Source organism: Carassius gibelio, chromosome A15, assembly GCF_023724105.1.
Source record: "Carassius gibelio isolate Cgi1373 ecotype wild population from Czech Republic chromosome A15, carGib1.2-hapl.c, whole genome shotgun sequence".
NCBI classification, from domain to species: domain Eukaryota; kingdom Metazoa; phylum Chordata; class Actinopteri; order Cypriniformes; family Cyprinidae; genus Carassius; species Carassius gibelio.
Window position 1 is genome coordinate 14,914,779 of NC_068385.1, and position 17,370 is coordinate 14,932,148.

The window sequence follows — 17,370 nt, forward strand, 5'->3', positions numbered from 1 at the left end:
TTATCTCTGTTTTGTGGATGGTTACACAAGCTTAACATTTAACCGATTGATTTATATGATGACACATTTAATTCCTGAGATCACTTCATTAATGTTGATGTGTTCATTTGGTTTGGGTTGTAGTTATCGGGGGGGCCAAAGAAATCGACTGGTTTTCTCCAACCGGGGAGAAAATTGAGCCAGGCAGAATGGATGTCAGCGTGATTCGCAATGATGAGACGTCCTCCACTCTCACCATCTATAACGCAAAGGTTGACAACGCAGGCACATACAAATGTGTGGCCAGCAGTGGAGATCGGGAAGCCGAAGCCACCGTCAATCTGAAGATATACCGTAAGATATGACATGTCTGATTCATCTGTGCTGGAAGAATATATGCAGTAGAATGACAAAATTAAAGTTGTGATGTCAAAGATAAATTTACGTTTTCTATGTATTGTATGGAAAAAAAAAGCTGAAGTTTGGAAAGAGTCTGAACATTCCTTGTGCCAATTGTGGGGTCTCCATCTCAATTTCTTTAGTGCCATCAACAGGTTAAATTTTCACTAATGCTTCTGATCATTGTATTTTCAAGAAAAACAGTTGCACCTTGTCAAAATTAAACTGTTTTGACAGAAAAAAAAAAATCTAATGTTGCATCAGTAAACTAAATGTAATTTAAATGTATTGTAAAATCGCAGTAAATGAAAATAGAATAAATAAAAAAATACAAACAATTGATATATGTTAGTTCCCCTAACTCAACAACAAATCCTTTAATTTAATAATATTCAGAAATTAAAAATGGAAGTATAAAGCAAACACAAATTATTGTGGCATTCATTATAAAAATGTTTTTTAAACGCCAAGCTTAAATGGATTTATTTAAAGTGAAATGGAAATGCACCATAAAAGTAAACTTGAACTAATTTAGCACAAAACCAAATGTTTCTGTGATTGATGTTAAATGCACTATATATTCATGTCACTTTAAAATACAAGTCACAGCCCATTTCAGATGACAAATGCAACTTATATTTCCAAAAATGCAGTATACAGTATATATTTTTTGAAGGCGCTTTTGAAGAGACTTTATTTTGGATGATGACTTGGTTCCTTGCTGTAAACTACAACAATACAAAATTAATCATTGCATGATAAATTGAAGTGGTTGCTGAACTGCTGTTTTTTCCTCCAGAAAAAATTACTTTCACAAATGTCCCATCACCTCAAGAGTTCACTGAAGAGGACAATGCCATTATAGTGTGTGACGTCATAAGCTCACCTCCACCCAACGTCCTCTGGAAATACAAAGGTGCAAAAATCCAGTTCGAGAAAGATGGTAAGTTAAAAGTTCCACACTTTACATGTGAAAAATGTAGCGTTACATAAGAAGCGTGACTTGCTTTGCTGTAACTCTCACTGTTTGCGTTCATTAATAAATTGATGAGATCATTAGTGCAGCCTAATGCTGCTTTCTCAGAAATGTGGCACTTTATTTATCCCTGTTATAACAGCTGAACAAAAGTGTTAAATCGATACATTCGCATGCGATTTTAATACGCAATTTCGCAGACATCTGTTCCACCCTTGTTCTGTTCCACAGTCCGTTTCAGGATTTTGAATAACAACCATCTCCAAATCCGAGGGATCAGGAAGACCGACGAGGGTGTCTACACTTGTGAGGGCCGCATTAAAGCCCGCGGAGAGGTTGACTTTCGGAGCATTAAAGTGGTTGTTAACGGTGAGTTCTTATTCATCTTTTTGTCCCTGTAATGCTCTGATTTTTTACATTTTAGGTGAGAAGATCCCAACAGAATCTAATCCCACATTGACTCCAGAGCCAGTCCATTGGGATGAGACAACTTGCCTCAATTGACAAATTATACAAATGCATTGTCTTTACATTGTTTCATTCTTTAGATTTTTATTCTAATAATTTAAATAGCCCAGTAATCCCATTAAATTGGATTACCAAAGCTTAATTGGTCAAATTATACATGTATTTATTTGTCTTTTCAGCTTGCAAGCTAAAAGCTTAGCCTACTAGCTTAGCATAGCGTTAACTGGTTAAGAGAAGCTCTTTTGATTTAGCTAGAAGAACATATCACAATATACACAAAAAACACAATGTGTATTTGATCCACGGCTGTGTTGGTGTATAAAGCTCAGTGTTTTGTGTTGAGGATCAGACATTTTTTTGAAGTAGCTGTTGTCAAGCTGCTCCACAGATGTTTTTCTCTCATCTCCTTTTGATTTCTTTCTCATTTGCCATGTCGTTTTCTTTCCTGCATTAAACCCTGTAATTTAACCTCTTATGTCTGCCTTTCTGTTTATTTGTTTTCTAGTTTGAGTCTTATTTGAGTCCTTGGCAGGTTCTCTTTATGTTGTTGTTTAGTCTGCTTGAGCAACCACAGTGCAGGCTGTAGTAACAAAATACATAACAGAATTTGTGAGTTTCTTTTTATCAGAGAGGATCAGCAGATATTTACACCAAAATTTGTTATATTATCCATTGGCAGCCAATTTGATTCCTTTTTCAGCATGTGCCAGATATGCTGCAGTGCCAAATTCTCTTTACGAATGTGTTCTGAGTGATCCTTTGAACAGTGTAACTGTCTTTTTCATCAAGAGTGCACATTCATGAAAGAGTAAAGCTGTATTTTAAATAACTTCATAAAATACACATTATCGAAAGTTTATGAAAATGTGCCAGTTGAGGCTTGAGGCAACATTGTACTATAATTGTGCCAAAAGTATTTAGTTGTTGTACATTACATACTTTGACTTTTTTAAATTATGTATATATGTATATTAGTTTTCAAGGAGGTTCACATCATGGCATTTCAGTTTCTGTAAAGTGCTTATTTCTTGTTCTGCAATGGTTGTTCCCTGAAGGCAGCAAGCATATATACAACAGGATTTCTGATTAAATGTTAGATTGTATTTTATTAAAATTGATTTGGCTATGCATGTGTGAAAAAAAAAAAAAATAATAATAATAAAAAAAAAAAAAAAAAATATATATATATATATATATATATATATATATATATATATATATATATATATATATATATATATATATATATATATATATATATGTATTTTTTTTTTTTATGGCTCTGTATATAAAGCTGCAATTTTCTTTTCTGCTCAGTCCTTCCCACTGTACGAATCCGTCAAGCGGAAACGAACGGCACCGCTGACATGGGCTTCTCAACCCTGCTGGCCTGTGATGCTGATGGATTTCCTGAGCCAATGGTGACCTGGACACGGTAAGCCCATTTTCTTTAACAAAAGGAGAAACAAAGCACTACTGCAACAGTGGTTTTGCTGCACCTCCTCTTGTGTATTTTGGATTAGGAATTCAAAGCAAGATGTAAAGGCCTCTGAATAAATGAAGAACTTTTGTGGATGACATGGAATAGAAAAACACACCATTAGTACTTTTAAAGTGTGAGTCTCTCCTCAGCCATCACCGTGTTCTCAGCGGGAGTGCGTACTCTCTCAGATCGTGGAGGAGTGTGTGTGAAATATGAATCCTTCGGGATGATACAACGCGCCTCAAGGATCTTTTGTTCGGTCATGAAGTGGGGGATGAGGGAAGGAGGTGTTTATTTGTCTCAAAATAACTCCGGTCCTCTACTCTGACAAGGGTTATGGTATATTTATTACTTGTTTGACCTTAAATCAAGGGATCACCACTCTGGTCAGGAATCCTATGATTTCAAGAGTGTCTTCACAAAGACCACTAATAGAGGGGCAAATAGAACTAGAATGAAAAGTAGAGTTTGGCTAACAGATTCCAATTGTCTTTTTCTTATTAGTAAAATTTCAGTATATTAGTGAATATTTAACATAGGGGTCCATGGAAAAATGTGTATCTTAAAAATATATTTAAAATAATATTTTGACGCACTACTTTCTAAAAGGATATTGTAATTTATTTTTTATTACTAACATTCAATACAATAAATTAATATAATAGTAATAACAATTTATTGTTATTATTCAGTACAATTATTTAATATTTCTTATTTTCTATTTTATTATTTTTTTTAAATTAATCTAAATCCACAGTTTCAATTGTTTATTTATATTTCTAATATAAATTCCGGAAAATTACTGTTACTATTATAATTATTACTACTACTTATACTAATATAATCATTTAATATACATTATTATTATTATTATTACTATTATTATGAATACATTTTTAATAGTGATCGACCGATATTGATTTTTTATAACCGATACCGATACCGATTATTTGCATGTTTATGTACCCGATAACCGATATGCAGAACCGATATTTATTTACTGTTATACTTCTGTTTCTGACAATTATTACAACACAAATGAGCTGAAAAAAAAACATTTTATTTATAACAATCACTCCTTCCTTGCATACAAAAAAAACTTTATATTTATACACAAATAAATAGAGGGGTCTGAGTCCAAAAAATTTAAGTGCACTGTGCAAGTGCAAGTGTCTTTGTTTTAAAATAAAAGCTTTGATGAGGTAAAAAAATAAAAACGGGTAAAAAAATAAAGCACAAAAATGATTCTAACATATTGGTGGGGGCGGGAGGGCTATTTAGGAGTGCATAGCTATTTAGTAGTGTAACTTAATACTCCCAGTTAAGCAGAACTAGGTTTTAGTGTAGAAAACAGAGTCTTTCAGCATTCTGCCCTGTAAGCCTGCTTCCTTCAAAAATGTTATGAAGTGGCCGTGCTTGAGGCTTCCTGATCATCAACCCAGTCAGGTGCTGAGAAATATGAACGAACTTTTATCCCGAGACTATATAAAATTAAACAGCACTTGTCAGTTGGCATTTTATGATCTAGATTCAATCTGACGTTAGATCATGAAATGCCAACTGACAAAGTGCTGTTTGACTATAATTTAATCAACCGCGATCGCGCATGGAGATAATAAATAATTAATTTCCACAAAGCGGTATATGTATATGTGTATTAGCGAAATAATTGTTATGTAGTAAATGATAATATAATCTAGTGTGTTTAAACAAGATAATCTTGTCAAAAATTTCATGCAGTGGCCGTGCATGAGGCTTCCTGATCATCAACCCAGTCAGGTGCTGAGCAATATGAACGAACTTTTATCCCGAGACTATATAAAGTTAAACAGCACTTGTCAGTTGGCATTTTATGATCTAAATTTAATCTAATGTTTAATCATGAAATGCCAACTGACAAAGTGCTGTTTGATTATAACTTAATCAACCGCGATCGCGCATGGAGATAATAAATAATTAATTTCCACAAAGCGGTAGGCTATATTTATATGTGTATTAGCGAAATATTTGTTATGTAGTAAATTAAAATATAATCTAGGGTGTTTAAACAAGATAATCTTGTCAAAAGTTTCATTCAGTGGCCGTGCTTAAGCCTCCAGATCATCCGTCAGTTGCTAAGCAATATGAACAAACTTTCTCTTCTATACTAATGGTGAGCAAATACAACAGATAGAGAATTAAATTCAACGCTTTTCAGAATCAGAATCAGAATCAGAATGAGCTTTATTGCCAGGTATGTTTACACATAGCGTACGAGGAATTTGTTTTCGTGACAGAAGCTCCGCAGTACAACAGAATAACAGCGACAGAACATAAAACACATAATAAAAGAATAAAAAAAAACATTTTTTTTATTTTCAACATGCACTCATTCACGTCTGTTTTATTTAATTCATTTAAAGATACGTCTTTATTGGAGCAGGACATGACGAACACTACGTAACTCGATGAGTTCGTCTCAATTGTTTAGAAACAAGCTGCATAAATTAACTATATCAGGAATTTATGTCTCAGATCTCATTTGTGCATGTCTGTTATCTTAAATAAAGTTGATTAATTAAAGCAAACCAAGTAGAACATATACTTTACCTGTGCACTGAGTTGTTGTTGACTGATCACCTCAGACGCCCGGGCTGCAATGGCGGAAATCTCAAAACGGCCACAAGATGGCGCCGTAAATCGGCGAATCCGATATTACAAAACCGATACCCGATTATGGAAAAATGCTTAAATATCGGGAAAAATATCGGTAAACCGATACATCGGTCGATCACTAATTTTTAATAATTGTATTTAATTATAATAAAACTAGATATACTATTATACACATTGTTATATTTTTATTTCTTAACTTTATATATATATATATATATATATATATATATATATATAATAACCCCTGCTATAATCATCATCCCTGAAAATAACTTTTAATCCATAGTTATTCGCTTCAACTATTTTTCCCCAGAATTTTGCTTGCCTTATAGAACAGGCTCTTTGAAAAGAAAAAAATGTTCAGATAAGTCTCCCCCATTGCTGTATTGTTTCAATATGTTAGTACGTTATTTCCTCTCAGGAACAACGTTCCTCTGGAGAGCGGCGAAAAATACTACTTCAATGAAGACGGCTCTGAGATGACAATACAAGATGTGACAAAGCTGGACGAGGGAGATTACACATGCATTGCTAAGAACAAAGCTGGGGAGAGCGAACAAGAACTTAGCCTTAAAGTCTTTGGTAAGAATTCATGAGAGATGAAGTCTCGCAGGAGTCTAGAGATTTGACAGCACTCCATTGAAGTTCTTACTGAACATTCAGCAATGACAAAAAAATAAAACATTATTCAATTTTATTCTGCAGAGAACAAAGTGTAGTTGCATGAATATATTGTTTTATGCCTTAAAGAAATATTCCACTTGACTCAATGTTTTCTTTCCTCCTTGTAATGTTTTTAAAAGGTTTCACATAGGAAATTTTAAGAATTTCTATCAAATCCTAAACACATTTTAAATTAAATAAAACAAAATAGGGAGATTTTCATCCAAAGTGATGGATGTTGGCAAGCTCTAAAATGATGAGAAAACACCATAATAATAGTTAACCAAATGTTCAAGTCTTATAATAGAAATAGACTAAAAGCTGCTGTCAGATCTCATTCACACATCTGTTTGTCCAAATATTGGCAAAATCATTTGCAAGAGATATGGAAACTTGGGCATCAAAACTTGTCTTTACATGCCATATTAAAATTATCATTCTGCAAAATGTCTCCTTTTGTGTAATCTTTTTAATATGTGTCCTCTCACAGTGAAACCCAAGATAACATATCTGGAAAGCCAGACTGCAACAGAAATGGATGAACAGGTCACATTAACATGCGATGCCACCGGAGACCCCACACCCACCATCACGTGGAGCTTCGGCACCCGGGTCTTCCCCGAGGGAGAGCAGGTAACCCCAAATGCACAGGCACAGGTCCTCCTCACTTGATAGATGTGGGACCAGGAGCTAGAAGAGTAGCATGTTGATCGCGGTCGTACAAACAGATGGAGTCATGGTGCACCTGCCTCTGGCTGTTTCATGCATTCAACTCTTTTTGTCTGCAGGAGCACCAAAAAAGGATTTATCAGGTATGAGATCATAAGGCCAGGTATAGTAACTGGCCACTTAGATCTGTTTCTATATTACCGTGTTTTCCAAAAATGTCTCTGGTGTTGCCTGCATACTCAAGACGTTTGCTAATCGACCGTCTGGTGTTTCGATTTCCTGAAGTTCTTCAAGTCGTGATGCTTTCTGCAGTTGTTGATATGTGGAAAAGACTTGCATGGTGGTGAAATACTATTGCAACAGTTCCTGACAGGAAAAGTGATGATGGATGAGCTCTAAGAATTGCTTTACATTTGCTCTGTTCCACAACCTAGTGAGCTGTCCTAGAGAGGCTGCATTGCGTTAAGACACCATAGACGTTAAGGCTGCTCCAAACACTTTAAATGAATTATGCTGCCGCCTTAGATACCTCATTTTAACCTGATTCTAAGGCAGAACCAGTTTTACTCTTTGCAGAGAATCAAAATCCAGAACATATTGTAATGAGCTCAGTGAAAAATAAAGATTGCAGATTAAAGAAAAGGTGATATATAGGTATATATATTTTTTTTCAAATCAGTCTCAAAGTATTGTTAGAACTAAACATGGATTATTTTACTCTGTATTTTTGTGTGCTGTCTTTTATGCTTGTTAGAGTTTTACATTGTTAGCTTAGCAGCATGCTAAAGTTTTTAGCCTTTATTTGGATAGGACAGGAAGTGAAGTGGGAGAGAGAGAGACGGGGGCGAGATCAGGAAAGTCCCACAAGCTGGTACTCGAACTCGGGACGGCTGAGGCACAATGCCGTGATCAGTGTTGGGGGTAACACATTACATTAAGTTACACGAGTTACGTAATCTGATTACTTTTTCTAAGTAACTAGTAAAGTAATGCATTACTTTTACATTTACAATCAAATATCTGAGTTACTTTTTCAAATAAGTAATGCAAGTTACTTTTTTTTCTCATTTATTCATTGACACCTCTCCTGTCCTTTGAGAGAAATCGGGAGTGAGATGCAAAGGCACTTTATTCAGCACAAGGCTTAAAAAAATGGTTTCATGATTGTTTTTTTTGTTTTTTGTTTTTTACCTGTTTATATATTTAAGTTTTAGATTTGTTGCATTATTATTTAGTAATTTTAGGGCTTCAACTTATTTCAGTCAGTTGCCAAGGCAATTTATTTTTTTGAACATGTTTAAAAGGTTTTTCATCAAACATTTTAATTTGAACTTTTTCTATGAACATTCACAAGCAGGTTCTTCTTACTATTCAATGAAGATCCACTTAAATGCCACAGTTCAGAATTGTGCTTGTTTAATTTCTCTGAGGATATTACATTATTCTGCCAAAAATGAATAAATAAATAAAAATAAGCTTCAAAAAATTAATATAATACTTTAAATTGCTCTTTTGTACTGTTTCAACTTGTTATTTACTCTGAAAATAGCCAAGGAAGCTGGCATGGTGTAAAAACACAATCCAACCAACCAATTTCAATTAACACTTTGTAGTTAAGGATAATAACCCTGTTTGAGTTTCAGTGACATTTAAGCTGTCCGCTAGGTTTTAGAACAGAGCTTTTGACCTCTATCCTTGAGGTATATAAAAAATAAAGGATTTCTAGTTGTAAGCCTCAAAAAATAATAAATAAGCTCAATCTCGCTTATACCGAGTCACTATCATCACAGTGTTCCTGAAAGAGCTTGATTTATATAAGCTCTTTGTTGGAGTGCTTTGTCATTTCCTATGTGTCGTCTTGTCCAGTCTTGCTCATCTCATGTGGGTGTTGGGTTTTCACGATTGCCAGCATCTCTTCACTGGCCTGTGCTGATGACCGTTTATTTCTTTATGGTTACAAAAATGATTAGCAGGTTACTTTGCCTGTTTAACATTTTATTTGTCAGCATCAGATATGACCAGCTGTCTTTTGTTGATTGTCTTTCAAGAAAAATGAAATCTAAATTGATTTTATGTACTTTCTTAATATACATTCCTGGACATGATCTATCAATGCATGTTATACCAGAGGGGAAAAATGCATCAAAATGTAATAACTTTAAGCTCTGGTTAAAACAGTTAGTTAGTTATTGTTGTTTTGTCCATCAGGAAAATATAATTCAATAAGCAAATAGCTTTCAGGCTTGTACATCGAAACTGATGAACTACTATATACCACAAGAAATATTATTTTCAAAATTTCTGTCTCTCTTGATTGTCTTTCAGTCAACAAGAAATTAAAATCGATAATGTTTACTTTTCTAAAACACATTCATCTTTTTTTCAGAGGAAAAAAAAATCAATGTAAAGTGGATTTATTTGTTTATTTATTTTATTTTGTTGTCCATCTGGAAAAGTAAAAATATAAATAAATAATCAAATACAGTAGCTATCAGGTTTTGAGTGTGTTCACTTTAGGGGTTGCACCGATTAGTCGACTTCAGTGCTCTGCCATCACACCTTAAGCTTGACGTCGACTAGTCGCTGGTCATATAGAGGGCGCAACAGGATAAGAAATTTTGAAGGACTTCCACATTTATGCTCTGTTTCCAAACATAAAATGACACAAAAAAGCATACTCTGAAAGCGCTCCACAAGACGTGTGATTATATTACTGGATTCTTGAAATGTGTCGAAGTCTATTACTGCCACAGAATATAAACTAAAAAAGTATCTGCAATTTCTCGCAACTCAGAAAAATGTCAGAATTGTGATATACAAACTTTGTCTTTTTCCTCACAATTCTGATTTCTTTTCTTTCTTTCTTTCTTTTTTCTTTTTTTCTCTGCTTCTTGTAGTGTTGCTTTCGTCAACGAAAATTATGACTAAATATTGTCGTCAACGAACCTTTATCACGAGACGAGACGCAACGTAAATGCTGGTCATGTGACGATGACTATAATTATATGTATCATGCAATAGTTTTGACAAATAAAAACGTGACTAAATGTGTTTTACAAAATGAACACTATGCTAAAATGTCTTTTTATTTTCGTTGACCAAAATGAGATGAAACTAAATGTTATAATGTTATTTTGTCTCGTGTTATTATTAGTTTCATTCAACTTGAAGCACGGCTACAGGCGGTGATCTGCGAGAGCAGCCGCTTACAGTCGGAGGCAGAGTTGAAAATGGAGCCGTCAAGCCAGACATTTTCTGCACCCTTTATTGACACTAACGCGGTGTTTGCATACTTTATCACAGATGAAGTGAATTAAATGCATTTGTCAAATACAGAGATGTTTCAGAAACATTTCCATGAGCAACAGAAACACTTTTTATATACTGCTGAATATAGTGCCAACTTTTCATGAATAAAGTTCAAAATGATCATATACTATTTAAATAATAATAAAGTGGGGGTATATACGCTTTTATAAATGTTGTATGATAAATGTGACTCAATACAACAGTGTGACTACAATAGAAAAAATGCTATTTACCATTCTAAAAACACAGATTTGTGGCCATTAATGGAACCGAAAAGGTTCAAATAACCCGAAACACACGCTCTGGTGAAACTGCTGCAGCTGAGTCAGTCGGCTGCTCTTGAAACACTCTCGTAGTAGTTCGATGCCACACGTGATAGTCATGTGGAGTCGGCGCAAGTGTATTAAACGTCTCTAATCAGATGGAATTTCTAACCGGCATACACTGTTTCAAGATAGATTGCGATCGGTTTGCACGGCGCTGCAGAAAGTCGAATGCACATATTATTATTTTGCAGTATTTCTGTCTCACTTCAGGGGCAGCATCAGGTCACACTGTGCAGATGCAGGCAACATCACTTCCTCAAGCCCCACTCACGGCATTATTTAGAAGACGACAACAAACAAAGTTACGTCTGACTCAGATAAAGGGACCGATGTGTGTACTTCTAACATGTTTGGTTGGTAAAATAAATGTTGTAAATTCAAATTCAAAAAGAGCATTTTCGTGTCTGGAATGGATGTATTCTTGAGTCTTTAAGGTAACAATAATATAATAAGATAAAGTCTATGCTGCTAGGTACTTATACTATATTGACTGGATTAAATAGAATTGCATTTCTAAAAAGAGACTAAAATACAATTTTCATTGACTAAAACTAGACTAAGGCCCAATCCCAATTTTATTTTATACCCCTTCCCCTTCACCTTGTTCCTTGAAACAGAGTGTCAAGGGGTAGGGGAGACAATATTCCCGTAAGTATTGGGACACCACTACCATGACGTTACACGTCATCATTCGTTGTCTAGCTCTTACAATACACACATATATTAGTGCTGCCTTCAAAAACTGGGCAGATGAAGGCATCTCAGGAGACAAGAAGTGAAGCTAACATTGAATTCGGACATGCCTTGATGTCTTCCTACCTTGGAATGCTTCCTTAAAATGCAGTAGGTGTGCATAAGAGCCTTTAATTATCGTTCGGTATTAATGAGCTGACACACACACATATCGGAAATTGCACAGCTCACACATCCAGGAGAATATAAACTTGTCAACTGCTTCCTCACGACTTTTATTAAATACAGTTTACATACTGAATTGCTACATTATATTTTCCAGCGACGAAAGGATACAATCGCTGATAAACGCACAGACGCGAATACACGCAACTTCCATTTCTCTTTCTCTCTCTCTCTCTCTCTCTTTCTTTCTCGAATAGGCTATATTTGAGAAAATGATTTAGCAATTTCTAATTATTGGGGGGATTAGTCTACGTCAGTTATCGCCCAGATCAGACATATGCTGTGGCACTATCATGCAGTCTGTAATGATATGACGTTAGCAGATATTAGCGATTTTTTGCAAACATTTCTTTGAGTAACATGACCACTAATATGAACTCACAATTGAATGTAACATAAAACAAATGATTACTTTTCGTTAAAATCTTTATTTATGCCAAAAAAGCTTACATTTATGTGTCTTTTTGTTCGCTGTAGCAGCAATGTTTCCGAGATAATTCATAGCCTTTCTTTTTAAGTGTGGTCCCGAAAAAATTTTCGTTTGAAGGGCTATCTGGCCCTTCCCCTTCCTCTTTCCCCTGCAACCAAAAGAGAATCGAGACAAGGGGGAGGACTAAGGGGTAGAATTGGAATTGGGCCTAAATGTCATCAGTTTTCGTCGACTAAATAGTCATGGATAATACTGACTAAAATAAGACTAAAATGCTCAGACATTTAGTTGACTGAAACTTGACTAGACTAAAAAGAGTATGAACGTTACTAAAAGACTAGACTAAAACTAAAATTAAAACAGGCTGCCAAAAACAACAATAGTTTCTTGTTAATTCCACAGAATAAAAATAAAATAAAACTTGCAATTATATATATATATATATATTTTTTTTTTTTGTAATTGTGACTTTTTTTCTCGCAGTTGCTAGAATATATCCCACAATGGCAAGTTGCAATTACCTTTTTTAATTTGATTTTTTTTTGTCCTGTGGTAGAAACAAGCTTTTATTGAAATGTCATGAAGTTTTATGCAAATGCTGTTTCATGCTGACTGTACCTATGCAGTTTGGTGAAGACAATCAACAGTAAGGGCCCTATTTAAACGATCTGAAACGCAAGTGTCAAAGCGCGAAGCGCAAGTAACTTTGTGGGCGGGTCTCGGCGCTGTTGCTATTTTCCCGGCGGGATAAATGGCTCTTGCGCCCGGCGCAAATCTAAAATGGGTTGGTCTGAAGTAGCTTCATTATTCATAGGTGTGGTTTGGGCGTAACGTGAAATAAACCAATCGGAGCGTCATCCAACATTCCCTTTAAAAGCAGGTGCGCAAGTTCCATTATGGATTGCTATTATTATGGCGTATTTACCAGGCGCACGCCAGGAGCGGTTCACAGCCGAGGAGACTGATGTTCTTGTAAGAGCAGTGAAAGACAGAGAAGTTGTGTTGTATGGGGATGGGAGAAACCCACCCAAAATAGCGTCGGTTAAACAGGCGTGGGAGGAAATAGCCACAATTGTTTCATCAATTTTTTTTTTCCTGGTTCTTGACGGACAAACAAATTTGTCAGATGTCCTTATATACATATATGTCTTGCCACTATCGGGCAAACAGGTCTGATCCTTAATTACTACAATTAGCCTGAATAATTTGTAAGCAAGATTTCACAATGATTTCCGTCATCTCATGTGTTAATATTTTTTTAGTGTAACAATTTATGATTTGCAAAAATAACTGTTGCATCTGTGTAGATTACATGAGCAAAGTGTATGCGCGTTGTGCACGCTATACATTATGGTCAAGCTTGCGCCCTTAAAATAGCAACGCGCAACGCGCCACTGACTTTAGACTAGGTTTTTTCTGGTCAGTGGCGCAATTGATTAATGGAACAGCAAAATAGCACCAGGGATTGTTTGCGCCGGAACACGCCTCCTTTTTTGCGCTGAACCGCCCAGGGAGCGCAAGTTCATTCACTAGTTTAGCGACGTGCTTCTGTGGAGGGAAAAGCGCGCTTTGCGCGGGTGCAAAATAGGAATGACACATGCGTCGGTGTACAAAGTCAATTGCGCTGGGTGCAAGATAGGGCCCTAAGTGTTTCTAATAGTCACTTGTGAAAAGCAAATTGCCATAACACTGCTAATTATTTTTGAATGTGTGACTTTGCTATTCCAACAGGGCTATAAAGAACATCACCCGCTTGAAGTGGGATTTTTTAATTTCTTGTTGGCACAACTTTTTTTTTTTCTTCTCACAACAATATTTTACTGGGTGCTCCAGATGAGGAATGCCTTTTTAATAATTCAGTCTTATGGCTACAGATTATTTTGCTTGAGGATGTGGGAAGGGTTTATTGAAAATATTTACTAGTGCTGTAGATCTTCTTGCTCCACGTGATGCATGTTTCTACATTCTCCTTGCCCTCTTTTACACAGCTGTGTCATGTATTACAACTGCGTTCATATGTGCATGGAAATCCTTCAGTGTCTTGAGTTTCCTGTCGTTTTAAAATAAATGTTTTCTCCCTCAAAGAGACCCAAATCATATCTTATCTTCTGACTGTAATAGTTGGGTTAATAAAAAATGAGTTGAGAACTGTAATATATTGCAGTCTCTGAGCCACTTACCAAGGTGCTAGACAAATGAGCAGGTCATAAAAATGGCAGGGTAGGAGCGCCGAAGGGCGATAAAGAATTGGCCACGGACAACAGCTTATCACAATCCGGTTTGAAAGACAAGAGGAGAATTCAACCTCTGAACAAGGAGCAATACATCAGCCACTTTTTCTCTTGTCTTTTCTCAGTTGTGCCTTCCTTTCTGGGTCTCCTTTCAGAAATCTATATAGCACTAGTCTAAAATTAAAATTAAAACAGGCCGCCGAAAACAACACTAGTTTCTTGCTAATTACCGTATTTTCCGAACTATAAGTCACACTTTTTTTCATATTTTGGCTGGTCCTGCGACTTATAGTCAGGTGCGACTTATTTATCAAAATTAATTTGACATGAACCAAGAGAAATGAACCAAGAGAAATGAAATAAGAGAAAACATTACCGTCTACAGCCGCGAGAGGGTGCGTAATGTTTTCTCTTGGTTCTAAATAAATGCGACTTATAGTCCAGTGCGACTTATAAATGTTATTTTCCTCGTCATGACATATTTTTGGACTGATGCCACTTATACTCAGGTGCGACTTATAGTCCAAAAAATACGGTACACAGAATAAAAAAAACGAGTTGTAGGTTTAGGGAAAGGGAGCCAAAAATTTTAATTAAACCACTTACCCTTGTGTTGTTCTCAACTTTTTGCGGGGTAGGATTCAAAAGGAGATATTTTTTTTATTTTTTATTTTTTTATAATTTTATAAAAGAATGTAATAACTACAAAAGAGTTACTAGTTTGAGATGGTTGTAGGTTTAGGGAGCGTTTTGATCTTAAACCCATCTCCAAATCTTAAACACTCCAAAGAGAGCAGGCCATGAGTAATGCAGCTCTTGTTTTCAGATACGATGCTCTTTTTGATGAATGCAGTATGGTAGTGCTGTCATTGATAGATTTATCCAGTTTTGCCAGTGACCCCACAGCCAGTGAAAAGCCCCCCATCCCCTGAGCTTGGTAAACAACATTTCCTGGCAAACTGTAGCTGATCTGATTATCTGATCTCTTACTGTAGTAGTTCCACTGGAGCGTAGGATTTTCATAGCAGCCGTGTTGATGTTTTTTATCCAGCAGGAGGGAATAGTTTAAAGAGTCTTCCAGGTTAAATACAACTTTTACACTCTCATCATTGTCTGTGGTACATTATTAATAATTGCATTTCTGATTTAGAAAATGTAAAGAAATGTATTAAAGGATATTCCCTTTGATCTCCTGAGATGAAATAAATTATTGTATAATGAAAATACTCACTTTAAGAATTTAAAACTCCTTTTATTTAAACCAAACTGAGTAAACAACTTCATGTTATTGGCATCACATCAGTGACACTGATTAAAAAATGTGATCTGTCCAGTTATGATAATGTAATGAGAAAGCAGAATAGATTATATTCTTTTCGTACGCTAATTATAAGAGTAAAATCAGCAGCAGGAAACGTGTGCCATGTCTGGCTTTGTAGCAGCTGCTGCTCTGCATGTCCTCCCAAACAAATTAAGTGAACGGTGTGAAGTAGGAGGATTTCCAAGATTTAGAAGTGTTTTTTTGCTCTTTCAGAGCATCTGTGATTTCTCTATCCTAAAGATTACTTTGATACCTATTCATCACAAGTATATAAGGCATAACAGGTTAGCAGCCAAGAATGCTATTTCAGTAAAAATTTGCTGAATATGTATGGTGTTAATGATTTGTTAGTAGACACAATAAAAGAAAGACCCTGCCCAGTGTTATCCAACAGACGACTATCAAAAATATAATTTGATAAGTTCAAATACTTTTATTCAGTAAAGACGCAAGATGTCTATTCCAAATAAATGCTGTTCTTTTGAACTTTTCATTAAGCAAAAATCTTGACATTTTTTTTATCTTGTTTTCCAAAATATTAAAATAATATTTAATTCGTCCTCCCTCTATGTTGAAAAATAAATAAATAAAGATGTCAGTTCATGCGCAGCTCACTATGGATATGCTTCTTTGAACTATTAATTTATGGAGCACAACTGGTTTCAACTCTAATTATAAAAAGAAATGTTTCTTGAGCATCAAAATCCGCACAGAATGATTTCTGAAGGATCCTGACACTGAAGACTGGAATAATGATGCTGAAAATTCAGCTTTACATAACAGGAATAAATAAAATTTTTCATTTATAGCTATTTTAAACTGTAGTAAACAATATTATTGTTTTTACTGTATTTCTGAGAAAATAAATGTAGCTTGTTGAGAATAACAGCCTTCCTTAAAAGATTTTTTTAAATAATTTTACCAAATATTTGTACATTAATGTACCATTCTCCCAAATGAACCCTAACATACATTTTATTTGATGTTTTTTATTTTATTTATATGATCCCTATTAATTTCAATCTGATCTTATTTTTTGACATGACCCCATTAAGAAAGTAAAACATTTTGACACAAGAAACTCTCATGCCTTTGTCCCATGTGTGCTCCATCCTCCTTCACTACGATGCCCAAAACTTTTGTACATATAGGGCCCTATTTTAACGATCTGAAACGCAAGTGTCAAAGCGCGAAGCGCAAGTAACTTTGTGGGCGGGTCTCGGCGCTGTTGCTATTTTCCCGGCGGGATAAATGGCTCTTGCGCCCGGCGCAAATCTAAAATGGGTTGGTCTGAAGTAGCTTCATTATTCATAGGTGTGGTTTGGGCGTAACGTGAAATAAACCAATCAGAGCGTCATCCAACATTCCCTTTAAAAGCAGGTGCGCAAGTTCCATTACGGATTGCTATTATTATGGCGTATTTACCAGGCGCACGCCAGGAGCGGTTCACAGCCGAGGAGACTGATGTTCTTGTAAGAGCAGTGAAAGACAGAGAAGTTGTGTTGTATGGGGATGGGAGAAACCCACCCAAAATAGCGTCGGT

At 35.5% G+C, this 17,370-nt stretch overlaps 1 protein-coding gene across 6 annotated transcripts in view; it reads left to right on the forward strand.

The window, feature by feature from the left end:
• Positions 1 to 17,370, forward strand: part of LOC128029304 (neural cell adhesion molecule 1-like) — a 92,333-nt gene that overhangs the window by 33,851 nt on the left and 41,112 nt on the right. For 4 of the 6 annotated variants that reach the window (XM_052616999.1, XM_052617004.1, XM_052617000.1 and 1 more), the window contains exons 3-9: positions 124 to 333; positions 1,178 to 1,321; positions 1,586 to 1,723; positions 3,140 to 3,257; positions 6,382 to 6,542; positions 7,114 to 7,256; positions 7,412 to 7,435. In XM_052616999.1, the coding sequence (XP_052472959.1) occupies positions 124 to 333; positions 1,178 to 1,321; positions 1,586 to 1,723; positions 3,140 to 3,257; positions 6,382 to 6,542; positions 7,114 to 7,256; positions 7,412 to 7,435 (938 nt within the window). The remainder of the gene's footprint in view (positions 1 to 123; positions 334 to 1,177; positions 1,322 to 1,585; positions 1,724 to 3,139; positions 3,258 to 6,381; positions 6,543 to 7,113; positions 7,257 to 7,411; positions 7,436 to 17,370) is intronic. The other 2 variants (XM_052617001.1, XM_052617003.1) reach the window with 1 other exon arrangement.